The following is a 27,253-nucleotide window of genomic DNA, read 5'->3' as shown; positions in this document are numbered from 1 at the left end:
CTCCTTCACCACCTTCTCCTTAACATCCACCATCTCCTTCCCACACTTCACTACCTCCTGTGTGGCTTCCGCTCTCTCCTGCACCTCCTTTCTGCCTCTAGCATCCTTGCGGCACTTCCATGATCTACCCTTCTCCCCACATCTCCAACTCCTAGCTTCCACACCTCTCAGTGTCTGCCTGCTGATATCGTGTGTAATTCATTTCTGATGGGTTTTCAGTTAATGCAAGCTCTGTGCTGGCCAGCTCGCTGAAGGACAACACCAATCACCTTCAGGATGTGATTGCTGTGCGTGCTGCACCGCAGCACTGCAGCCCAAGGTTTCCAGGCTCGGGCCGCCATCTTGGAGTCATCTGCTCGGCACTTGCGGCCAAGAACACTACATTGGTGCTCACACTCCTGATTCAAAATGGTGGGTCCATGTTTACTCCCTTGTGCAGTGATGTCTTCCGTGTGCTCCGCATATACAGGCAGCAGAGTGGGGGAAATGCGGTTAAAAAGAATGTTGTGAGAAAACGTTACTTCCCAGGTCAAAAAGGATGACTTTAGAGACCATCCTGGAGTCATCCGATGATCATCGAACTACATTAGAAGTCATTCCCACATCATCAGAAGTCATCATGCTGTTAAAGTCATCAGCAAATGTCTCAGAATGGTGGGTGATGATTTGGGGATGAGCTAGGATGACTTGCTGATGATGCTAACATCATCCCTATTTTAGCAAACTCTTTGTTCCTGATGATTTTAGGATGACTTGCCGATTACTTCAAGAGCATCACCATGATGATTTGTGGATGAGCTTAGGATGACTTGCTGATGATGCTAACATCATCCCTATTTTAGAAAACTCTTTGTTCCTGATGATTTTAGGATGACTTGCCGATTACTTCAAGAGCATCACCATGATGATTTGGGGATGATTCTGGGATGACCTGCCGATTACTTCAAGAGCATCGACAGGTTTGCCCCAGGTGATTCTGGGATGACCTGCTGATTACTTGACAAGCATGTTTGTCCCTGATGATTTGGGGATGATTCTGGGATGACCTACTGTCAAGAGCATCGTCATGAAACATGTTTGTTCTTGATGATTTGGGGATGCGCCTTACTGATTAATCACAGAGTTTGTAGGATGATTTGCGGTCTAATACGGATAGTCTTTCAGCTTTTGCTTAGTTGCACTTGTGCTGAATGATTTTTTAATGCTTTGCTAAGCACATCTGTTTGGCATTAGTTTTAATTGCATGTAAAAAGCATAATATGGATATGATCATTTAAATTGCAACACCCAATGTAAAAGTGCTAAACCATTGACCAGGAATCACACTTAAAAAGCATACATGCCACAGAAATAGTTTTCTTGCAGTAATAAGTGACTAACGCATATGTATGGGAATGCGCCGCTAAGTACATTCTATAGTCAAAAATAGTCATTTTAATTAGTCATGCACCCTTCCAAACCAAATCCATGTGATTCAAGACACATATTGGTAGAACTTGCCATGGAGCCCAAATTAAGCCACAATTATCCAACCTTAACATTTGTTAGACAGTAATCAGTGCACTCATTTTACATTGGTGCCTATCACGCAATGACTACTGTTCTGCATGAGTACAGCGAGGAGTACGGTCTAAAATGATTACTCAGGCCCCACACTACTATAAACTTGGAGTGATCCCAATCATATGTTTGAATAAGGCTTCGACTGGCAGTCTATACACTTCCCGAAGGCAATGTGAGCTGGCAAGATAAGCGACTGAAACAGGATTACTTCAATGATTCCAAAATGAAATCTTGTCCAACCAAAATTTTTCAAAAAAAGAAAAATTGCATATATAGCGCTATTCTTTCACTTCTGCCAAAAATTCAATTACTTCAGTACAAGTTATGTGAAATGTTTTCACTGGACATAAAAAGTCAAGCTTATCATATATGAATGATAATAGACTCACTTTGTCATATTGCCCAATCCACATTCATACTGCCCTGTCTATGTACATACAGAAAATACATCAAAGCTCCTGGTATGTAGATAAAGTGTGTCCTCCATTCTGCTGGTAACCACAAGCAAAGTCTCTCAAGTTAAACTGACTCACCAAATGTCAACCACCACAAGTACAAAAGAAAAGATTGCCCACACAATATAGTTTGGTTAAAAATATAGTCTTTATATAAACGTTTAGATATAAATTAATCTCAACATTACAGGTGAGTACATTATTTCATATGAACACCCCATTATGTATAGGAGCTAACACAGGCTCTCCAGAAAATATGCACTTACCAGACCTGGTTCACCAGGTCTGCCACTTAATGATATAGACCACTAACCATAACATCTCAACAGAAAGGGGCAATTAGTCTACCAGGCCCTTCCCTTACACATAGAAGGAAAAGACAGGTATGCAGACCACACTCAAAAGGTGACAAAGGAAATATAAGATGGCTTCACCGGCCCCCAAAATCTGGTCACACATGTCCGCAACACATATTTGGCCCTAGGGAACAAGTAAGGGAAACACACAGTAAAAATACTAGCAGCACTTAATGGAAGAAGGGGTTGAGTGGTGAATGACCAGATAAACTAGAGAACCCATCCCACAGGTGAGTTTAGACAGCTGTTTAGGAATTCCCAGTTTAGGGTTATGGATTCAAGTTGCTAGCAATGGGCCCATTGGGGTTCTATAAACATTTCTAAAAGTAGCCCCCTCTAGCTACAAAAGTAAGCAAAGTGTTTCTCGGGGCTTCCTTGAAGCCTAAAAGATGCACTTCCAGCATGCGTTTGAATATAGGAAACCAGTTATGTTCAATCCAATTCAAAACAATTTGGCATTTCAGATATAAAAGTTTCATTTTCAACTTTGATGAAAAAACATACCTTTTGTATTACTGGTATCTGGATGGCTAATGTGCTTTTCTCTTCGACTACCAGATGAACTGGGTCTTTCATATCATAAGACTGACACACAAGTGGAATAACGAGTGCCAAATTGGTGAACGCATCTGCTTCTCTACACTGTATGAATTTACTGACCCTACCATAGGCATGCAATCCACCCTCGTTCACATATTTGATCACACTTTGATCTCTCCTCTGAATACGAGTGTAATTTGAACTGTAAACAAGAAGATTATTTTTCTCCATAAAGATCTTGTTACATGATACAACGCCAGAGTCAGTGATTTGGGCAATCCGAGTCACTGCTACATATTCATCTTCAGATAAAGTGTAAGGGTTTGTCGACCCAACACTGTAAACACCATTTTCAATGTTCACATACTTTTTTCTATTATGTAAGCTCATCATACTTTGGTAGAACTCTGCCTCATCACTACCACTTAACAAATATTTTTCTTTCAGAACTGGGATCACCTGTATCATACTTATGGCATCGAGAATCTGTGTTTCTACACCTGTAGTACCATGAAAATGCTGCAAAATGAAACCATTGAGATCTTCAAAAACAAAACAGTTAGCTGTAAATAGAGGTCCTGTTGCTCGAACGCTGTCTACTAAATGTACTAACTGATCAACATTCATGGTCATAAATCGTTTTTCATATAACTCTGTGAAGAGTTGCGCAAATAGAAATAAACTTTGTTCAGCTATATGTAAATCTTCCTGGTTAATGTTTTCACTTAAAAGTTTGTGGATTGATTTTGAAAGAATACAAAAGTGCAAGTAGTGTTCCTTATGTAGAACATTTTTAAGGACTGGTATTCCCCAAAAAAGTAGAAAGTTCCTAAATTCTGAACACTTCCAGTACAATAGTTCATCAATAGACCTTGGTACTCTACTTACATCTAAAGTCGGTTTTATCCTTCGCAAATAACCATTAACTATTGTTACTTTTTCATAATAGGAGTATGAACAATGCTTGTAATCTTTTGTAAACCAGACTCTCAGCAATAATTTCATAATGCCTCCACATACACCATGCATGTAATCAATGACAAATCCTTTGGTTATACAAAAGTACTTCAGGAACATAAACCACATTGGTCCTTTAATTCCTCTCACAGTGTGACTAGACTGCCCAGTCTTAATGTTGTCTATAACATGCTTTACATCCTCTGTAATTGTATCAAGTGTCCTTGGTGGTCCTTTTGGGCCTTCATCATTATAAGGAAATACCCAACAGTGCCCTTTGCCCGAAACTGTGCTTTCACCCTCTTGAAGGCAATGCCAGCAGCCAAACTTTCCATTGAACTGCGCGCTATTTGACACTAGACAGCGTGCAGGTAAATCACAGGTAACTGTGAGAAGTGTAGCATGACACGTGAAGCTGGAATTGTTGTGGTCATTAAATACAACACCATCTTCAAGTTGTGCAAGGTCAGCATACAATGGCTTTAAGAAAGACCACATTATTGGCTTTTTTGAGGACACCCATATGCCATACAATAACACATTTTCTCGAAGTTTCCTTTGGGAAATGGGCAGCTCATTAACAATCAAGTACACTGGCCACATTGATACTTTGGAACTTTTAAATACAGGAACGCCATCTGTGTTCATAGCAAATGATAGACTATTTGGGTCGTTTAGAAAGCCCCTCTCAAACAAATCCAAATAAAGTTCCCCATCATAAACATCTTTCATTTCATGTTTTTCTTTCTGCATATAGTGATGAAATCGATGGTTTCGCACATTTTCTGTAAAGCCTTTTCGACTAAACATGATTTGTAACTGGGCAATCAGACTATGTTGGATAAAATAGGAGATTGAATCATTTGGTGTCAAATCTTTTAAACAATGAGTATTAGGGCAAGTCTGCGTATTCTTGTCAACATGTGTATAGCAAGTTGCACAGTAGTAATTAATAATGGGGGCTTTAACAAAACCCTTTATGTATTTTTGAAGATGATACATTGTTCGTATCATTCTGTTACTGGGTGGAAGAAGTAGGTAAATAAGATTAAGCATGTAGTTAGCAGCTTCATCACTCAAACGAAAACGAATCATAAAGCAACAAACTAGTAGAACAACCACTCCCAAACACCTGGTTGACCCTTCAAACATAGGTTGTTTTTCATGTGAGGGTAGCGTTTCATCAGCTTGTACTTGAACTTCTTCATAATCATTTTGAATGGTGTATCCAATTTGATCGGCAAGTACCTGCAAACCAGAACTATGCTCAGAATCATGACCAGAATCATGAACATGCCCATTCATTTCACCCATCAGAGTGCCACATAACTCATTCCACATAGTGTCAGTCATGTCTTCATCTGCTTGTGGTGTAGAATCTGGTAAGGTTGTACAGTCACTCTCGTCCATTTCCTCAGAGACACTAATGGGAGCTGTGTGTGTGCTTCTACCAATGATGTTCTCCTCAATTTGGGTGTGCTGCTCTTCACAGTATGCGGTAGAAGGATCTGCAATGCAATGCAATGCAATAGCGGGTCACTCACAGGACAAATTGATTAATTCAACTAGTAAAAATTGGGTTGTGCATAGGTATAAATAGAAATAGTAAACTTGTGTTATTTGTATGAGAATCAGCTAGCCTCAGTTTAAATTAGTTTATCAATTCAGATCATTTATTATAAGTGGACCAAGGAGTAAGCGTTACAGACTACCAATAGCTGTTTGTGGCAGTGAGTTTTTTAACTGAATGTATCAATAACAGTGTTTTGTGGTTATGTGCAATAAAATACTATAACATACATTTCGAATGGTTATAATGTACCTAGGAAGAAAAGGTCATCTGCTCTATTAAAAGTCTTGGCATGGTCTTCTATCGCCTTCTTGGATGTTCCACATAGAGTGTTTGAAGAATCAGTTTCTACGATGAAATGTTCCTTCTGCAGCCACACATAAAACCAGTATTAGAATTGCATAATTGTCATACAGGTCTTGCTTTAAGAGCCAGAGAGTGTAAAGTATGAATGCACAGAATAGAGAAAACAAATGACATGTAATGAAAACAGACTTAATTTCCCAACTTTAGAGGTAATCAGGTGGTTAGAGGTAATCTGGTGGTTAGGGACCAAGCCGAATACAGGAGTTTATTTTTGGTGCACTTTCACTCCTTTTTATTTTAGAAATATTTGCTTGTTTTTAGGAAGAATGTATTTTTGGGGAGTAAAAGCATGTAGGAGACCTCTTATCGGTAGAGTTGCATTGAACGTTAATATATTTTACCAGTGCAATCCATTTTTTGTAAGGTCCTCGTTTCTTTCCTTTTCCTCGAGGGGGCCTTTCATCCATTTCCATTTGTATGGCTGTGTTGGTTGACAGAAATACCCTAACCAGATTATACAAGCAATTAAAAGTTAGTCAAATAATTAAGATAACAGAACAGAATACAGGTGACAAAAGGGGTGCCCTGCGTATTCATGGATACCAAGGTGCATTTTTAGCCGTCTAAAATGTTGGGCTAAAATGGAAGCCATGAGGCCTAAACATAGCATGCACCCCCTGGGTGAGAATCCTTTGGCATCCCAGTCAAAAACAAGCACCCAGCACCCTCAAAATCCCCATTGTGGCAAGGGTAAAGCTTGAGACTATGTTGGGACAAAATAGAAGCCATGAGGCCTAAACATAGCATGCACCCCCTGGGTGAGAACCCTTTGCCATCCCAGTCAAAAGCAGGCACCCAGCACCCTCAAAATCCCCATTGTGGCAAGGGTAAAGCTTGAAACTATGTTGGGCTAAAATGGAAGCCATGAGGCCTAAACATAGCATGCACCCCCTGGGTGAGAACCCTTTGCCATCCCAGTCAAAAGCAGGCACCCAGCACCCTCAAAATCCCCATTGTGGCAAGGGTAAAGCGTGAGACTATGTTGGGCCAAAATGGAAGCCATGAGGCCTAAACATAGCATGCACCCCCTGGGTGAGAACCCTTTGCCATCCCAGTCAAAAGCAGGCACCCAGCACCCTCAAAATCCCCATTGTGCCAAGGGTCAAGCTTGAGACTATGTTGGGCTAAAATGGAAGCCATGAGGCCCAAACATAGCATGCACCCCCTGGGTGAGAATCCTTTGCCATCCCAGTCAAAAACAGGCACCCAGCACCCTCAAAATCCCCATCGTGGCAAGGGGAACGCTTGAGACTATGTTGGGCTAAAATGGAAGCCATGAGGCCTAAACATAGCATGCACCCCCTGGGTGAGAACCCTTTGCCATCCCAGTCAAAAGCAGGCACCCAGCACCCTCAAAATCCCCATCGTGGCAAGGGGAACGCTTGAGACTATGTTGGGCTAAAATGGAAGCCATGAGGCCTAAACATAGCATGCACCCCCTGGGTGAGAACCCTTTGCCATCCCAGTCAAAAGCAGGCACCCAGCACCCTCAAAATCCCCATTGTGCCAAGGGTCAAGCTTGAGACTATGTTGGGCTAAAATGGAAGCCATGAGGCCCAAACATAGCATGCACCCCCTGGGTGAGAATCCTTTGCCATCCCAGTCAAAAACAGGCACCCAGCACCCTCAAAATCCCCATCGTGGCAAGGGGAACGCTTGAGACTATGTTGGGCTAAAATGGAAGCCATGAGGCCTAAACATAGCATGCACCCCCTGGGTGAGAACCCTTTGCCATCCCAGTCAAAAGCAGGCACCCAGCACCCTCAAAATCCCCATCGTGGCAAGGGGAACGCTTGAGACTATGTTGGGCTAAAATGGAAGTCATGAGGCCTAAACATAGCATGCACCCCCTGGGTGAGAATCCTTTGCCATCCCAGTGAAAAACAGGCACCCAGCACCCTCAAAATCCCCATCGTGGCAAGGGGAACGCTTGGGACTATGTTGGGCTAAAATGGAAGCCATGAGGCCTAAACATAGCATGCACCCCCTGGGTGAGAACCCTTTGCCATCCCAGTCAAAAGCAGGCACCCAGCACCCTAAAAATCCCCATTGTGCCAAGGGTCAAGCTTGAGACTATGTTGGGCTAAAATCGAAGCCATGAGGCCCAAACATAGCATGCACCCCCTGGGTGAGAATCCTTTGCCATCCCAGTCAAAAACAGGCACCCAGCACCCTCAAAATCCCCATCGTGGCAAGGGGAACGCTTGAGACTATGTTGGGCTAAAATGGAAGCCATGAGGCTTAAACATAGCATGCACCCCCTGGGTGAGAACCCTTTGCCATCCCAGTCAAAAGCAGGCACCCAGCACCCTCAAAATCCCCATCGTGGCAAGGGGAACGCTTGAGACTATGTTGGGCTAAAATGGAAGCCATGAGGCCTAAACATAGCATGCACCCCCTGGGTGAGAACCCTTTGCCATCCCAGTCAAAAGCAGGCACCCAGCACCCTCAAAATCCCCATTGTGCCAAGGGTCAAGCTTGAGACTATGTTGGGCTAAAATGGAAGCCATGAGGCCCAAACATAGCATGCACCCCCTGGGTGAGAATCCTTTGCCATCCCAGTCAAAAACAGGCACACAGCACCCTCAAAATCCCCATTGTGGCAAGGGTAAAGCTTGAGACTATTTTGGGCTAAAATGGAAGCCATGAGGCCTAAACATAGCATGCACCCCCTGGGTGAGAATCCTTTGCCATCCCAGTCAAAAACAGGCACCCAGCACTCTCAAAATCCCCATTGTGGCAAGGGCCGGCACCCAGCACCCTTCCATGCCCTTGTGCGCTGTCCCAGCGCATTACATATAAACTAAATAAATACACTACTACATGATGGTACAGTGTAAACACACATTTACATACCATTCGGCATGTAACATTCCCAGCATGTACCATAGAGATAACGTTTGTGTGAGGTTGATTGGTGACAGCATAATGGGCAGGTGGCATGAATGATAAAGATCATGCACCCTACAAGTTCCAGCAGGGATCCGATATTGCCAATTAAGCCACATTTGATTTAAATATATCCTGCATTAAAAAAAAACATGAACCCCCCCAAAAAAGCCAAACGCAGCTGCCTGATCAAGTTGCTGCAGCAAATAACAGAATTTTTCAATCGCGTACAAAATGCATAGAAACAGAGCTGGAGGATGCACACTCACCTGATAAGCTGGCTGGAAACTGAAAAGGAGCATCTGGTGAAGGAAGGCCTTATGTTGCTTTCCTTAGCACATAGATAAAGTCCATATGATACCCGAGAGTATTGTGTGTTTGTTTAAAAGTTTGCCGACACTTTTTTGAAATGCCTTAAGGCGTCATGACGTGGGGACGTTTTTTTTTACGTATGACGCACTGTGATGATGTAGCTGATGAAGACAATCATGGAGGAAGGAGGACTCCATGCCGTGCACCGGCAGGTATATTTAGCTGCTGGTGGCTTTGTTTGTTCTTTCGGTTTTGGAATTCTGCAGCATCTGGATCTTCGTCTTCGTCGTCGTCGTCCTCGTGGCTGTTTCCTCTTTGTCCTGGTAAGTACATCCTCCCAAATAGAAGTAGCCACAATGCATGGCATATGGCCGCCATGGACTCGATCGAGGATCGAGCTATATGGCACTTTTTAGCACGTACTGTATTGCCAAAGTTAGGGGTGCTGTGAAACCGACACACCTCAAGGATTAAGCAACGTGGTAATGCTGGCTGGGGGTGGCAATTTTCATCTGAAATTATACACGCATTTTATTTGTAGCATATTGTTGATGTATTTTAATTGCAATGTATTTTTCTGCTTCCTATTATGTGAAAGTGAACGAAGCGCCTTGTTAGGTGCATGGTGTATGGATACATTCTCAAAGTAAAATGGCCAGGATGAGGGGCGCCCATGCAGGCCTGTGGGCTTGCATGTATTGGGAGAATGCACTTGGCTGGGCCCTGCATAGCAGCATTTTTCCATCTGTAATTTCGGTCCTGAATTCCTGCACAGCGGCAGTTGCTAAGGAGATAGGCAGATGGGATCTGGGGCACTCCAGGCCTGGTGGTGCTCAGTGGACCCCCAGCATGGGGATCGCGGGTCTAAGATGGGTCCCTGACCGTTTTGCTTTGGCAAATGGCTCTTAGGGCGTGAGGGAGTGATTTATTTATGGAGGTCGTTGAAGCCAGGGAACATTCTCTTTCAATCCATTTTAAATGCTACATGCGTTGATTTTAATGTCCAGCATTTATCCCAAAGTTTCCCCCCCAATCCATTTAAAATGTTGTTTATTTGAATATCTATGTAATGTATTTTGAGAGGAAGGTTGGGAATTTCACCAGCATTTCTTTCATGCTACTTCTTTTTCAAGCTATATATCAATTCCACTTTAAACTACTTCCATGGTGCTGGTGCACCCAATTTTCCTTCACCCCACAAGCCCCCCGCAACCCCCCCCACGCACAGTACAAACCCCAAAACACATGTGCCTGCTGTTTGGGGAAACGTGCAGTGAACTGAAAGTGCAAGTTTGATCCTACACTATTTTAAAATGAAACCGTTCTGGAGCGGTTTCATTTTAAAATAAAGACATAGGAACCCTGCATTTTGCATTAAAAGCAAAGCCCTGTGCGAGCACGAGCTTCTTTTAATGTATGTGTGTGGAAGATGTGCGTGTGTTGTGTAGGGGGCTTTTCTTTTAATGTATGTGTGTGGATGATATGCGTGCGTTGTGTAGGGGGCTTTTCTTTTAATGTATGTGTGTGGATGATATGCGTGCGTTGTGTAGGGGATTTTCTTTTAATGTATGTGTGTGGATGATGTGCGTGCGTTGTGTAGGGGGCTTTTCTTTTAATGTATGTGTGTGGATGATATGCGTGCGTTGTGTAGGGGGCTTTTCTTTTTATGTATTTGTGTGGATGATTTGCGTGTGTTGTGTAGGGGATTTTCTTTTAATGTATGTGTGTGGATGATGTGCGTGCGTTGTGTAGGGGGCTTTTCTTTTAATGTATGTGTGGGGATGATGTGCGTGTGTTAGGGGGCTTTTCTTTTAATGTATGTATGTGGATGGTGTGCGCATGTTGTGTAGGGGCCTTTGCTTTTAATGTGTGTGGATGGTGACTGCATGCATGTGGATGGTGTGCGCATGTTGTGCAGGGGCCTTTGCTTTTAATGTGTGTGGATGGTGACTGTATGCATGTGGATGGTGGGCGCATGTTGTGTAGGGGGCTTTGCTTTTAATTTTAGTGGATGGTGACTGCATGCATGTGGATGGTGTGCGCATGTTGTGCAGGGGCCTTTGCTTTTAATGTGTGTGGATGGTGACTGTATGCATGTGGATGGTGGGCGCATGTTGTGTAGGGGCCTTTGCTTTTAATGTGTGTGGATGGTGACTGCATGCATGTGGATGGTGTGCGCATGTTGTGTAGGGGGCTTTGCTTTTAATGTTAGTGGATGGAGAGTGCATGCATGTGGATGGTGTGAGCATTTTGTGTAGCCTTTGCTTTTAATGTGTGTGGATGGTGACTGCATGCATGTGGATGGTGTGTGGCATGTTGTGTAGGGGCCTTTGCTTTTAATGTGTGTGGATGGTGTGGTGTTTGTGTTGCCTAGGTGTTTCAAGATTGGCGTGTGTATTCTTTTTTGGGGGTGGGGGGGTGCCAAATTTTGTTTCGCCCAGGGCGCTGCGGGTGCTAAGGCCGGCCCTGTCTGTGTGCACTGTCGCACAGGGCAGATCTGCCGGGCCCACGAGGGTGGGGGCTGGGCTGCTCGGAGCAGACTGCTCCAAGCAGCACAGCCCCCACCTTCGCGGGCTCGGCTATGGTGCCTGCATGAAGAACTCGTAGTGATAGTGCAGGACAGCCTTCCTTAAGAAGGCCTGTTATGGTGTCCTGCTGTTGTGTATACGTAGGGGGGCAAAGCCAGAAGAGCGCTCATGGCGGCAATGAGCTGCTCCGCCCCCCTACACCATGGCATTGCGGGAGTTATTTAAAAAAAAAAAAAAAATTCTTTCCTCAAAACCCAGCTGGACAGCATGGGTTTGGTGTTTGGGTGGCTGACTCTGGCCGGATCACGAGATCCGGCTTCACATCTGGTGCCGGATCTCGGATCCGGCGAGAGCCGGCCCAATGACCAGCACTGCTTATAATTCCCCTGAGAGCGCAACGAGGCTTGTCTGGGAAAATGCATGATCTTGTGGGTGAAGGATTCCGTGAATCCTAGGGGGAAACATGTCAGCAACAGTACCATTTGGGAGCGAATGCTGGACTGTCCAGTGGCCCCCAGAGTGCATGGGTGTAATTTTGATATATTAACCTCCTGGGACATCACTTCCCATTGTATATGTTAATGAGTCCCACACTTTTTTTTTTGGGCTATTAGGTGGCGCTTTAGCACCATCTATGAACTAAAACTATTACATTAGAGCACAGATAGGGAGAAGTGGCATATGAGGAGGGACACACAGCCTGTAGGTGTTTGGTTATTTGCCCACCCATTGGCTACGCATGGCCATGCTAAACCCTATGGTCATTCCCACCCAGTTCCTGCCCCTCCCAGCCCAAAACACCACCCCATGGGAACTCTCTTGCGTTCGCTTTGATCAAGCCTTACCATCAAACTTTGCAGTCAAGGTGCCTGCCAGTGTTTTTTCAAAGCAGTCTTCTGGGAGTTAATGACTTAGTTGGATTTGCAAACCCCCCTTAACCAGGTCTGCCTTCAGCCACCTGATTTAAAAGCACTGTGCGTGTCCTTCACTGAACTCCTATTATAAACAAACATTGGCAAAGCCAACACTTTGGGCTTTTGTGTAAGGATTAGGCCTCTGCCAGGTATTGCTATTAGATGCCCAGCCACTCACACCATTTTGCACATGTTACTATCAATGGTCAGTTAATACCACTACGGAAGAGACTGCAAGTGCCTTACTACACAAAAGGCAAAACTGTTGGCATTGCCAATGCATGTTTTACAACTCGTGCTACACCCCCTTTGTCAACCCTGCTCTCACGCTCTTGCTCCATACATGCACAGATCCTCTTGTCTCTGTCCTGCTCGAATCCTCAGGACCCTACTTTTTTTGGACCCTGCTTTCCTAGCCCTACTCTGACACTCCTCCTCTCTTGTCTCTGACCTGAATGGACTCTCCAGTGCTGCTTGGACCCTGCTTCCTAGCCCAGGGCCTGCTCATATGCCATGGCGTGACAGGAGGGTGGTAATAAGCCATGATTTCTCTCACGTTGCTGCTGGCGATAATCTCAACTCATCCCGGGGGCTGGGGTCCCTGCCCCCCCACCCCCCTCAGAGCTTTCCGGGGCGGGGACAGATTAAAGGCAGGCCTGGGAGAGCGATCCAGGAATGTGTTTACAATGCGGAAACCAAACACTGGGATTGGCTACCTGTTCATGTTCATGCAATTATGTTGCTGGAATAGAGCAGAGTTTTAATTGCCGCTCCTAGTATGCACAGGTCTCTCGCTCAACCCTACATGCTGTCACACTCCTTCCTAGAACCCCATCTGGCCATGCCTCTCATTCTTAACCTTTCACACACACATCACTGTTACACTTTCTCTCCACCCCACCGTGTGGCCTAATACTTCTTGATGCTTTCTTTCCACATGCTACTTTGCGTCCATAGTTTCTCCTTCCATTATGTGCTGCTCTTCTGGTCGAAGGTCTCCCTTCTTGAAAGTACTCCAAATCTATTTTAGAGGTGAGCTTACTCTCTGTTCTCACACCTGTGTGCTGGCCTTACTTGCTGTGGTTAAACTCAGGAACACTGTTCGCCGAGCATAGGTGTTTTTTTCGGTTGGTAGCTGCCATGTGGTGTTGGGCATGTAGGTTGTGAGGTCATGGAATTATGTGGGGATATGTGGTCTTTAGATTGCAGGTGTTACTTCATATACCATTCATAGGCCATTCTCAGCTACAGTAGACAAAGTAAAGTGCAGAATCTCATTAAGTGGACACCAGTAATTCTTACAGTTGAATCTGAATATTCAGTGTTTGAGAAGGTGTATGCAGAAGGGTGAGTTTTTAGCAGGGTTATTTAGCGGCAGCACCTTTGAAACCTGCGCTGTCCTGACTAAATGAGTCCCATATGGTGCCTCCAGGGGTAATGTGTTCCCTCTAGTGAGAAATAGCTCACTAGCACATATGGGCTGAATGTAAGATCTGGCTTCCTAACCCAGATGTGCTAAATGCAGGATCTGGCTCACTAACAGTGATGGGCTAAATGCAGGATCTGGCTCACTAACAGTGATGGGCTAAATGCAGGATCTGGCTCACTAACAGAGATGGGCTAAATGCAGGATCTGGCTCACTAACAGAGATGGGCTAAATGCAGGATAGTGTAAAAAATGGCAAGAACGTATTTGTAAAGTTAATGATGGTGGTTCCAATGCAAGTCATGTTGCAATGAGGACACAGCGGGTCATTCAGGTGCTGCATGTTAGGATACTAGCTTCAATCACAAATGGGGACACTTCAGGCAGGAACATGTCCACAGTAAGGGGACCATAAATTAATGATCCTGTACAGAATAGTTTCACAAAAATACTTTGAGCACACTAAATGTATTTATTTTTCGTCTTTTAGGTAATAATTCAAACCATGGCCCTCTTTAATGTGCTTTTCTTTGATTGCGACAACTCTCTCTGTATTCGAAAGGATGGGGAATTTGAGCCATTGGCAATTCCTGGTGAAGTGATTTGTAAATGGCTGGTAGAGGGTCTTGATGAAAGTGGAAAAGAAATACGTGAAGAAAGGGATTTCAAAGCGGTAGTGCTTTTCCAATCGGCAGGTAAGCAAAGTATATATGTTTTTCCCTCTGTTTCCCTCCATTTGATGTTTCGGGAGGAGGGTACATCTAACGTCCCTACAGTGAGGCATCCCCTTTTTTTCTAACATACAGATGAGTGCTGCACAATGCCCACCACTCTTTCACAGCATCTCTACTTCCTCTAGAGTAAATCTAATGTATAAAGTATAGATGCACAACATGGTTCCGACACTTTGGTTGTGTAGATAGTCACATTTTGAAATTTTCGCTTGAGGTTTTAACTTGCCTTTTTCATACCTGCAGTCAAGAAACAGTGTATCAAGACACAAAAAACATTTGAAGAAATAATTAAAGACTATTGCGGTGATGCAGAGGGACTGATTCAGGCCTTAAAAAGGAAGGCAGAAGAGGAAAAGGAGCTACTGGTGGATTCGGGCAATCGGGGAAGTGCTGGAAAATTTAAAAGAGTGTTGCGTGAACTGCAAGAAGAACATCCAGTGAAAAAAACAAAAGAAAACAAAGAGAATTATTTAGTAAAAGCTGATGGGAGGAAAGTGACTGCTCCCAAACTTAGTAAGGCCTGTTCACAACTACAGTCACAAAAACTGGAGAACCTAAATCTTTTGGCAGGGATGGCTAGTGTTCTTCATTCTTTCATTCCTTCCTCAGAGCCCACCTCTGTTGCTTCACCTGGATAATATAAAGACGCTGCGCAACAACCACTAAATGGACTATCAAATAACAGTGAATTGTCGGCTACAAATATTTTGTCGGATAGATCTAGTTTGACATGCTTAACTCTATCCCCACGTCTTCTAAATAGTGTGTCCTTGTTGCAGAATGACAGTCATGCCTGTTTAGACAGCGAGTTGACACCCACACGTGCACACAAACCTGCTCAATCATTCAGACTACAGTCTTTAAAAACAGCGGAATTGGGAACATCCTCAAAACAGAGTTTGGCTGCTGTGTCAGTCCCCACTAGTGACCGAAAAAGCAGTGTATCACCATGTGAAGGGAAAATGCAGAAAATACTGTTTACCTGCCCGAAACAAGCTGTTTCAACTCCTCTAAAAAACCCTAACTACAATGTATCCAGGATTGATGTGGATGTACAGCATGCACCCCAAGATGCCGGCCCTATTGTTTGTGCGGATGAAAGCCCACATGTAAGTAAACATTATGCATGCAATAGTTGACTCCTATGAAACTCCCCACACATTAGCAATGTGACCTTGACTTATTAGTCAGTCCACTGAATTTACATATGTCTTAACTCATTCCTGTGCTAATAATGATCCACATCTTAGGCTATTGGTTTCTTTGTCTCCATATAGTACACAGACTAACAACTTTGAAGATAAACAATAACACTTTAAAATACTACTGGTATTGATTTGTAGCATGAATAAATGATGTCAAGACAATGTTTGTTCGAAGCAGATCATACATAGCTTGTTTATTTGGCAATGCTTTACTTTTCAGGCTTCATTTTTGTCTGACCTGCAACATCCTGATGAATCAATGGACTTTGGAAATGGAGAAATGCAACCTTTTGACACTAGGGTATACACCTACAATATTTTCTTTAATAGCCCAGTTGTCAATGCTACAATTTTGTTTTTTTTTTTATCCCCAAGGAAATGGTGTATAATTCGTTGTCTTTAGTGAATGAAAATAATTCTTATTCATCGGATTGTCCTAATGCTCACACTGAAGATACAGCCCAATTACTGGCAGAAATAAGATCTCTACGTGCAGAGAACCATTGCTTAAAAGGTAACTAGTCCAGTCATTGACCAATATCTAGTAACCCAATATCTAGTAACCAATCGATAAGGCTAGCGCCTCCTAACAGTACATCAGAGGTTGAATCAGCGAAAACAGCTTGGAGGGAAGGTGGACTGGGCTAAATTACAGCTCTACCTTCCACTTTCCATCCCAGATTTCATTCATCTGTGTAACACTGTTCGCAATATTTGTAACTTTGAGTAATAATGCTGATGTTGGCCCATTCACCCCTCATCCACTGTTTTAGTTTGTGATGACAAAGAGTACATGCCTTTTAACTGTTTTTTAAAATTTATTTTATTGTAGAACAGTTACAAGCCACGCAAAGACACAGTAAGTTGGCAATGCATCATTTGCAGGCATCACTGGCAGCTCAGACCAGGACCAATTCATTCCCGGAATCAGCAGCATTCCCGGAATCAGCAGCATTCCCGGAATCAGCAGAGAAGTTGTTTGAAATGGACACTAGATCATCCACACAACAGAAGGTGATACTTTTTCATCTCTTTTATAACCTGTTTCTATTCCTTAATCTTAGTGTATAACCAAATCTTTGTGTGCAAATAAATTAAGAAGCAATATTCTGCATAGATTCTGGCCAGGCCCATTTTTTCATTTATAGCTTAAAAAATATCACCTAGATGATGGATATTTGCACCATAGTTGTAGGCATGGCTGTATTTGAAATGTGTGCAGACACACTATATTTTGTGCATCTACTCTCCTGCTATTCACCAGCAACCACGCCATATATAATATATAATGTATCCTAGCAGTGAAACGTTGTTCTCGTACAGTTATTAATTCATATTGTGCCATGGCGGCCAAAGTGCAAGCCTAGAAGGCAGCTGAAGGTGTCCTTGATTAAGTACAAATGTTAGGATTTATATCAATCCAACTGTTTAGGGGTCACATTTCCTATGCAGGAAATTCACCTCACCATGTTTTGTACACATCATTGCTTATAATACAATGTGTACTTGCATGTCATGATGATTTGTGTTACAATTATATATTGTGCTATATTTCCAGGCTGATATGCAACAGCTGGTTACGGATGCCAATGACCCCACCAGATTTAGAGGTATAATTGTGCCAAAGCGAGAGCTCTACAGACTTTTGGAGGGGGCTAAAGCTGCTCGAGATGGTGCAAGCTTCCTTTTGAATGGGGTCAGCGAGCTTCTCTTTTCCCAGAATGAGTTTGCTTCTGCTAAAGGAGTAACAACAGCCAGAGCTGGGAGTGATGTCCTTGATGTAGAAAAGGTTGATGCTTTGCACGGTAGGTCATTGAAAAGTCTCATTCTTTTTCCGAAGCGAATGCTTAATCATCACTTTGACGTATTAGTTGTATTGGTTTTGAAAACTGTACATTTCCACTTATGCATTCTATTTCTAACTGTGTGATATAAATCAATATTGCTCCACTAAAGACCATAAATCTTCTGCAGCCACCGAAAACCATTATTCATTTTCAGTTCAAATCTATCTTTTAAGCCTGTTTCATCCTTTGTGTACAAATGCATTTAAATGTAGTGACGCAATTGTAAGTTGACATTTTAACATTTAGTTAATCTGGTATGTTTTCTGCAATAAGGAATTTAACAGTGCCTATTCGGGTGTCCATTTTTATTCATATATCCTTTTTATTTTTTTTTTTTTGTAGAATTTTTGAGATCTGTCTGCAAGGCTAACAGCTGGCCTACTATGGACTGCCGAGTAATAAGGAGGAAGCTTGCTACCAAAATTTGCAATGCCAGAAGAGGCCTAAAAAAGACTCCACCTTTTGAAATGCAGGATCAATGATTGTTTGTTTGTATTTTTGTAAACCTATTTATTCTTATGGAGCTATGCCGTTAAACTGAATTTGTTGAATAAAAAAAGTTGTACACTTTCTGAGCCTATGTTTGATTGAAGATATCTTATAGCCAGAGCAATACAATATTAAAATATCAACAATTTATAGCTGCAGAATTTTACTATCACAATATGAACTCGGTAATAATTAGCTGCTCTTAGGGTTATTGGGTGAAGTGACTGGCGGAAGTCTGTCATGCTGGTAGACCTTTAACAGATGCTGTTTAGGTAGCTGGAAGTGTGTATTTTGGTGTAGTGCTTTGGAACTGTCGGACTTTTATGGGGTGTGAGGCCATGTTGTCTAGAGGTGAGAATTGAAATGGGGGAGTTGGTTTGTGATATGGGGGTTGTAGTTGTGTGCACTAAATCGGCAAACTTGGTTAACGGGTGCTCTAGCAAAGATGAAAAGTGACAGCTGCAAGATTTTCTTTTTCCAGTACACTATCCAGAAGTCTAACTAGAGTCATTGTAAAGTAATGCCACCAATGTTACTCAAAAGGGATACCTCCTGTGGTAATCCAACCCCTTTTCCTAAATCTTTTGGAACCATCTTGAAATCATTTAAACTCACCCTGGAGTGGTCTGCAATAATCATTTACAATTTAAAACCCATCCTAATGTTATCATGAAGTCATCCTGGAGTTGTCATGGGTCATCCTAGAGTAATCCAAACTCATCCTGAAGTTGTCGTGGAGTCATCCTGGAGTTGTCGTAGAGTCATCCTAGAGTAATCCAAACTCATCCTGAAGTTGTCTTGGAGTTGTCGTGGAGTCATCCTAGAGTAATCCAAACTCATCCTGAAGTTGTCGTGGAGTCATCCTGAAGTTGTCGTGGAGTCATCCTGAAGTTGTCATGGAGTCATCCTAGAGTAATCCGAAGTCATCCTGGAGTAATCCAACTCATCCTGAAGTTGTCATGGAGTCATCCTAGAGTAATCCCCACTCATCCTGAAGTTGTCATGGAGTCATCCTGGAGTAATCCAAGATCATCACTGGAAGTAATCCAAACTCATCCTGGAGTAGTTTCTGTGATAACTCTAGAGTCATCATCTCATTAAATATTTTGGCCTGTGTGAATACTTTGGATGATCTTCCTGAACTATCCATGGATGACTCTAGAATGGAGTCATCGGATGACTCCAGAATGATTCCAGGATGATCTTCCTTTTTGACTGGGGTTAACAAAGCCGTTGCTAATTATTTCAAAAAGGTTATTCTCAAAGTCATTATTTTAGACAGGTATGGCTCAGTCGTCTGCATCATATGTTGGTCTATATAACAAGGCACTAAAGATGACAATGGTAGATTGCCTTAATTTGTCTCATGCCCATCAGACCTAGAATACTACATTCCGCGTATCTTCATATACATTATTTTAGTGATCTTGATGTAAAACCTTCGAGGCTATCTATGCTATCGACACATTTATCTTAACAACATGGGACCTACAAGACAAGCTATCAAACGAAAAAAGCAAAAAAGAAATGCTGAGTGCACTTTTACGGCGCATTCGGCAGTAAAGAAAATACTGAATCCGATAATGACATGATATGATATGGCATTTATAACGCGCCTATACACAGGTGTTTCAAGGCGCCAGACAAGGGGAGCGGGGGTTGCAGGGATGTCCCACTCTCCTTTAATGTATAATGGGTTCGGCCAGAGGCATTTCTAGGGGGCGCTGAGAGGGCTATAGCTCCGGGTCTTTTAGTTGTAATCCCGGTTAGAAGCTCAGGGGCTACAACCGAAAGGCTAGCTAGCCCGAGTCCCCACAGTCCCGACATTAGCGCAGCCCCAGATCTTTCCAAGACCTAGCAATGCCCCTGGCTTCGGCAGTTGTGGGGGTGTCCCCCACTTCCAATACATGGATCTGGGCGGGAAATTAAGATTTAGGGAAAACAATGTAAAAAGGAGCCTGCGGCGGAGGTTTCAACCCGCATTAGGGATAGGGAACTGACGTTGCATGGAGAATGGCAAGGCGAGGCACAGATATGAAGGTGAGTGAGACGCCAAGAGGTAGGTATGGGTACATGGGTTGCGGGTAAAGGGAATGAGGCAGAGTGTGATCTTTTTGATCAGTGCACACCTCCATTTTCGTAGTCGTCATTTTCGTATTCGGCTTTTTTGTTTGCGAAACATCAGGACGAGCAGTAATCACATAGATTCCAAGACAACATGCAATCAGACACAAAAAGCCTGACTCTGGACAGAAATATTTGGGGACTGAAGTACACAGCAATAAGCACCTTCATGTATATATATCTAGCCCCCTAACCATGCTCACGAGTTTAGGTATGTTGAACAGTGTCCCTCTTTTGTATTTTAGCCAGCTTAACCTCAAAACAGAAAAAACAACGTTTATAAATACTTGTTTCAATATTCCGATGTGTTGCCAACAGTTATTCTTAGGTGTGTCCTGTTGCTCAAAATGGTCTATAAAAATGACACCTATTAATCAATTTGAGAATGTGCATATGTTACAATTCTTCAGTGATGAGAATTTATCATGCAACATGGGATCTGTCTGCTCCATGAGGCTCACATGTACACAAGAAATGGAAGAAGCCCAGGTGGTGTTCATGATGTTATTTCATGGCATTTTCTATTTGCCAATGAGTGAACAAACTACTATGTTTGACTGAGCCTCACTTCAAATGGGATGTCTTTTAACATCACTGGGTGCATGTAAGCAGGAGTATGCCTCTTATCTGATCTTAAGCTCTTAATCATGTCAATAAAATGAAGCCGATTTTTAGATATTGGGTCTCCATACATTCCACTACATGTTTTCATTAAGCCCTCTCTCATATCAGTGGGTAAAGAATATGTATTTATTTATTTATTTATAGGGAACCGAGAGCCCGCAGGCATTGGGGCACCAGGACATAAACAAAAGGATACAACAAAGAGACGGGACAGAACGTTCAACTAGACAGAGTAAATACAGAAGAGCTTTACTCTTTGTAGTCCTTTTGTTGTCTCAGATCTAGGAGTTCCAGAGCCTGGCTGAAGCGACCGGATATGACCTTCCAAGGCCGTTAGCCAACTGGAAACTTGGGTTGTTGACCAGCGCTCGTGTGGATGAACGGAGCATTCGTATAGGATCATATGATGACACCATGCTTTTAAGATCGGCTGGTATAATATCATATAAGCATCGGTGAACAAGCAAAGCAGCCTTGAATTGTACACGTGCAGGGACTGCGAGCCAATGCAGATCTTGTTGACTAGTATTGATATGCTCTCTCCTGGTTTTTCCTTTAACAATGTGTACAGCGTCGCTTTGTGTCACCTGCAGCTTTTGCAAAGGTCGATTCTGTTGGTAGATTTGGAAAAACTATTGCATAGTGGTCCGACCAAATGCAGGGCGTGGTGTTGCTAATTTGTCCAGTTACATTTCTAGCAACTACCCAGTCGAGTATATTTCCTTTGTCTATAGTAGGGTCGCTGTTAAGAACAAAATAGTCCATATAGTTTAGGGCCATTTCTAAAGAAGTGGCTTATCTGCACTGTTGTTATACCACCAATTGAAGTCCCCAACCAGCAGGGTAGAGCAGTTTGGGCCATTTATACCGCCAAGAATTTGTATACGTTCATCAATTAAACTTGGCATGTCAACAGGAGGGCTGCAGTCTAATATAAAGTTGTCACAACTACAAGCAGTTGGAGTCATTTTAAAATGCAGAATTTCACAATGGATGCATTCAGTGGGTATCTGGAAAAATAGTAGATGGTTCTTAGCGATGATTGCTACTCGCCCCATGACCTTCGGCCCCATTGGGACAGGTAATAGCGCATCCTTCTGGAGTGGCTCATGAAATCATAGGACCGCTGGCATCAGTAATCCACGTTTCCATTAGGCACAGCAGATCTAAGTCTGGTTCCAGGACATATTCATGAATATCTAGGGCATGCGTGTTGAGGGAACGTGTATTCAACAGGGCGCAACTTAGTGTCCTCAAAGGAGAGGAACCAGCAGTGTTAGCCAGGGCCATTCCAGGCGAATGCTTGTCATCTGCATCAGATGGTCCTGGGGTAGGACTATTAGAGTCCTAGTGTGACTCAAAGAGGAGTGGAGCAGACTGAATTAGGATCGTGGACCATAACACTATCATCTTTTCCCCGGTTTTGTGGGACTCTCGTTTCCATATGTGTTAATATGGACCCTGCTCTAACTGTGTCCCAATGCTGTGTTTTTGGAGGATGGTGCTTTCTATATCCTTATGTGTGTTCTGTTTCTCAACATAATAAGGACTGGAGGTGGCATGATAACCTTGTTGCGTATCCATCTGCAATGCCCCTCCAACTGTGTTTCATCTTTTTCTTTTGGTTTTTCCAATATATAATTTTCTACATGTGTTCCAGATACCATAACTAACCATGGTACTATTGTAATTGGTAAATCCTGTCTTTGCCCAGACGTTTGGTTATCCTGTGCCCACCACATGTACTTTTTGTTATTTGCACACCGTGCATGTGCAACAGGGTGGTGTCCACGTACAGGTGGAATACACCACATCCCTGTAAGAGTGTGAGTGTTACCCTCCATCTGTGTAACTTGTCTAATATCACTTGGTATAGTTTACCTTGTATCACTCTACAACGTTTGACTGCAAAAGTGGGGTTGCCATATGGCTCCCCCCACTGTTGTGTATTTTCCAGTGCTTGCTGCTAATGGTTTTCACCTTCATCCACAGTGTGCTGTATGTACCAACAAACACTAATCTATTTTGTTTTGTCAACAACTTGCTTTTTTCTAGATTCGCCACTCACTTATACTTTAAGCATCATACCTTTCACCTTGTATGACGCCAATATGCTGACTGTGAATATAGTGGCTTTATATAACCAAATGAGGGGCTCTCGGTAGTTCAAGGGATATTTCGACCAGGGGGGGCCAGTTAAGGATTTCCATCCTTGCTCATTAGGGCCAGAGGTTAACCCTTACCCCACCCTGTGTACCAAGGAAACTTGGTTAGGGACTTTGAGGACTTGTGTGGGTTCTGGTTCATCCCTTAGCCGTCTTTTGGACCACTTGCTTCTTTTACCCCTCCTCTTGCCTAGCAGACAGGGGAAATGTTGCGAAGTCGGGCTTTGGGCATCTGCCTAGGTTATTACAGTCATCGTTTATACTCAGGCTGGTATTGGAATGGGGAGCCTGGGGGAACGTCCGTGGAGCTCCTCTAGGGTCTGCATCAGAGAGCGGGTAGTAGCATCTGGTTTGAGGGTCGCCCAAGTCCTACCACCCAACCTCCAGCATGGGCTTCGTCACAGGTGGTACACAGGCACCCTGGATACTGGTGGGATAAGGAACTAAGGCTTGTAGTCAATTGTGCTGAAAACATTCATGAAAGGACCAAAGACATACATCTTCCCTTTGACACTTTTGACTGTGTGTTGGTATTTTGACAATTTTGTGTCAGACTACATCTGACGCCATCTGCTTCCAGAACGTGTTTGGGAGCAGTCCTAAAAGGTTTGCATCCAATATGGTTATAATTTTTTTAGCAGGGCTTGGATGGCAGTATGGATATTGATATTGGGCTCTAGGTCAACTTGGATGTCATCCACAAATCAATATCAAGCCAGTGGTTCTCCAGGATTTCCTGCTCTGAGATGTTGGTACGTGACAAGCTTTCTCGGTGCACACGTGTTCCTGTACGCCTCTGCTGGGCTTTTCCCTAAGCAACTAGTCGATCCTCCTTCTTCCTCTGCTGCGCTGCGGCAAATAGAATGTGATTTGTCTGACATCAACATAGTGGACTAAAGCTTCCTAAATGGTGCAGTGGTGAATTGTTTTGTGGCTATTTTGCTCTATGATAGAGGTCAGCCAAGTGGTTTCCAGGTGGTGCAAAATTTCTGTTTCCCCCTTCTTGTCTTGTAGCACCTAGAAACTCTTGTGTACAGGCGCGCTAATAATGCCATATCATATCATATCATATCCTCTCAGACTTGCCTTGTTTGTTCACTGGTCAGGATGAGCGTGTGCCCAATTTACCTTGCATGCAGTATGCTCACATGCCGCCCTTGCAGCCGCAGTTGTGCAGTGTTTCAGCATGGCTTTGGCAATATGGATATCACTGTGAATATGCAGAAGCACACATAACTGTGGGCAGAAAGTGTGGTTATAGCAAGTGCACAGCTACAGCTGTTTGGCTTAGTTATGTTGCGGATCTGTGAAACACAGAATGAGGGTGTTGGGTCTTACCATGCCGTGCTCCTTCTTTCCAGTTCATGGGTTCGACAAAGCAAATGCATTGAGTTCTTTTGGGCAGGGATTCAGCTCAGAAATGTGGATGGTGGGGCTGGTGGTGGCGAGTGTGGGTGTTGTGGAGATGATGATGATGATTAAGAGGATGTGAAGATGAAGGAATCTCTGAGCCACCAACAGCCATCACAGCCAGGTGATGGGGGTTCGGGGGTCAGAGGTAGGAGGCGCCATTCCTAAGGTGGGACCTGTACATGCATGGGGGTCCTGCGGGACATCTGACAGGGTAAGAAGAGTGCTGCCCATCATGGGAACAAGGTTAATGTGGATTCTTTTAAGGCGTCTGAGGGCATTTTATTTGCAGATCCAAAAACAATGGAACGTGGGGAGAGCAGGTTGGCAGTAAAGAAGGAAAGCCTTTCAACCCTCACTCTTTGGGCGCCATGCCCCTGCTTAACAGCGTGGCATGTTGGCAGAGGGATCTATGAGGCATGTTATTTCCGCCTCCCTTCCCCTTCATTGAAGTTGCCCAGAGCATTGAAGAAGAGGTTAAGTTCCATCTAATTTTGATCCGACTCAGCGCTGTCATCTTGTCCCTGGATCCCATTGTGGGCCCTTTTGTGCTCTGTCCACCAACTGAAAAATAGCATTAATACATATCCACCACTTCTGCTCTAAAACACCACCTCCAGTGCCCCCCACGACCCAGTTCTGTAATTGACAGGTTCCACACATTCCCCACCAGCATGGACGACTCTGCCTGGTGCGTGGACAGGTGGCCAGACCAGATAAGCTGGAAAACACAGTACAGACCGGGAGAATCTGGTAGCATTTTATGGATAAGTGACCTGACTAGACTTGAAAGGGATAATGGGTCAGTAACAAAAAAGGGCACATTTGAACAGAGTGTACGAGTTTAAATATGAGATTGGACTGTGGGGCAAAGAGGAAAGCAGAGTTGTCAGTTTATTTTCAAAATTACTGTTAATACATCAAAAATCCAGATATTGAAACTAAAACCAAACTAAAAATATAAAATTCCATCAATTGTAAATGTACAAAATAAAAAAAGTTGTAACAATTTCAATTTCTTTCTTTTTCTATTTGGGTCAAAGTTTAAATTGTTCTAGGAAGATATTGTAGGGGGACACGATTGGATGTGTTTGTGTTTTACCTTAAGAAGAAATAGAAAAGTTATCTATACAAATAAAAGATTCATTACCACACACAGAAATGTTGAACAAAAGATCAGCAAAACTGTAAATGTTTTGTTTGTATGTTTTGACTTTTGCTTTCAAGGAGGAGTTCAAGTCATAGTACCTTTAGCAAAACAAGCATTGACAATGCCAACCGTTTTGGGAAAGGCATTTGCCAGGCACTGCCATAGTGCTATTAACTGCCCATTTATTATAGCAGCTGCAAAATGGTGTGAGCACCTGGACATATAGAAGCAGGGCCTGCCAAATACCTACTATGTATACAGAAGCCAAAACTGCTGGCTTTGCCAATGCTTGTTTTCAACTGGACTTCACTGAAAGACATTGGGCTTCATTACGAGTCCGGCGGTAATCGTGCCTGAAATTCCGGCAGGTTACCGGCAGACTCGTATTGATTGCCGGAATCACCGGGGCATTACAACTCCGGTGACCCAGTAATTCCGTAGGCGGAAATCGTTAAATCCCCATAACCATGAAGTCCCATAGGACTCCATGGGGATGGGGACCATGGAAACACTGGCTCCGTCTATGACAGGCCTGCAGGCGGGTGGTTTTAAACCCGCCAGGTCAGACCTGGCGGGAGTGACACCTCCCGCCTGCAGTACTCTTAATCAACCGGTCCGGAAAGAACAGTGGCAGCAGTTTTACCACCACCGTTCTTTCCGGACCGGCAAGGTCGTAATGGGGCACATTGAGTATTAATAAATAAGTGCCGGAAAGCAGACCTGGTTAAGATATTTTGGCTATGCCAGTAGCGTGTTTGAGTGCAAAGTTTGACGGTAAGGCTTGAAAACTGTAGCTCAAAGAGATCCCAGGAGGATGTGTTTTAGGCGGGTAGGAAGATGAACTGGGAGGGAATGCCCACAGGGATTAGCATGGCTATGGGCAGTAGATACATTGGCAAATAACTGCACAACACCTACAACCTCTGTGCCCCTCCTCATACGTCATTTCTCCTTAGCTGTACACTAATGCAATAGTTTCAGCTTAAAGGTGATGCTTTAGCGCCACCTAAAAAGCAAAAGTAAAAATGAGAACGCAAATGTCGGTCATGTACGGTATTCCGAATTTGAAAGAGCACTCTCATTTACAGTGTTGTTCCAGGAGAAGAGTGTGTGCGCAGTCCCTTTGGCTCGGAAGAAATAGAAGTAACTTTATATGCATACGACCCACGCATATGACGTGACTGCTGTTGTGCTTAGAAAAAAACAATCAAAGCCACAAGTGACACACCTACAGAGTGGATAACGTGAGGCGTAAGAGGCCAACACACAACCCTCCTACCCTATGAACAACGCAAGGCGACGGAGGCAGCGAGAAAGAAGAAAGCACAGGCATGCGGAACTGGCTTGAACACCAAGTCCGAGGATTAATGGAGACCAACGGGAGGGGCACACAATGCCTACATGCTGATATTATCCATTCCATTCGGGAGACACTTATCCAGTCTTGTTTTAACTTTGCCTTCTGGGACCAGTAGTCCTTGGTTTTTAGTCGGTAAATTCAGGACTAAAAGTCCCAGGGCCTCATTACGAGTTTGGAGGTAGCCATGTTGCTATTAGCGCCATGGCTGCCTCCAAACTCGGGGTCTGGGTCCAGGTTCCTTGAACGAGGAGTTGCTATTAGCGCCATGG

The 27,253-nt window shown here is 43.6% G+C and overlaps 2 protein-coding genes across 3 annotated transcripts in view; one reads left to right on the top strand and one right to left on the bottom strand.

Moving 5' to 3' along the window:
* The window catches only part of IRAG1 (inositol 1,4,5-triphosphate receptor associated 1), a 1,278,759-nt gene that overhangs the window by 1,094,289 nt on the left and 157,217 nt on the right, over nt 1-27,253 (bottom strand). The window lies entirely within an intron of this gene.
* On the top strand, nt 8,973-18,232 carry LOC138503712 (uncharacterized). The gene is made up of 8 exons (XM_069623651.1): nt 8,973-9,331; nt 14,367-14,571; nt 14,854-15,719; nt 16,036-16,116; nt 16,191-16,329; nt 16,648-16,829; nt 17,374-17,620; nt 18,005-18,232. Exons 3-8 carry the CDS (start codon nt 15,573-15,575, stop codon nt 18,142-18,144), a joined length of 936 nt encoding a protein of 311 aa, XP_069479752.1. The 5' UTR covers nt 8,973-9,331; nt 14,367-14,571; nt 14,854-15,572; the 3' UTR covers nt 18,145-18,232.

Source organism: Ambystoma mexicanum, chromosome 11 (genome assembly GCF_040938575.1).
Source record: "Ambystoma mexicanum isolate Mex_15411 chromosome 11, UKY_AmexF1_1, whole genome shotgun sequence".
Classification (NCBI taxonomy): Eukaryota; Metazoa; Chordata; class Amphibia; order Caudata; family Ambystomatidae; genus Ambystoma; species Ambystoma mexicanum.
This window is presented reverse-complemented; position numbering and strand designations above follow the sequence as displayed.

Bases quoted from the DNA above. Each gene is read 5' to 3' on its own strand.
- LOC138503712 (XM_069623651.1), top strand. From the start codon at position 15,573: ATGCAGAAAATACTGTTTACCTGCCCGAAACAAGCTGTTTCAACTCCT. The intron at 15,720-16,035 runs GTAAGTAAACAT...TTTACTTTTCAG, and splicing joins GTGCGGATGAAAGCCCACAT to GCTTCATTTTTGTCTGACCT. The intron at 16,330-16,647 runs GTAACTAGTCCA...ATTTTATTGTAG, and splicing joins AGAGAACCATTGCTTAAAAG to AACAGTTACAAGCCACGCAA.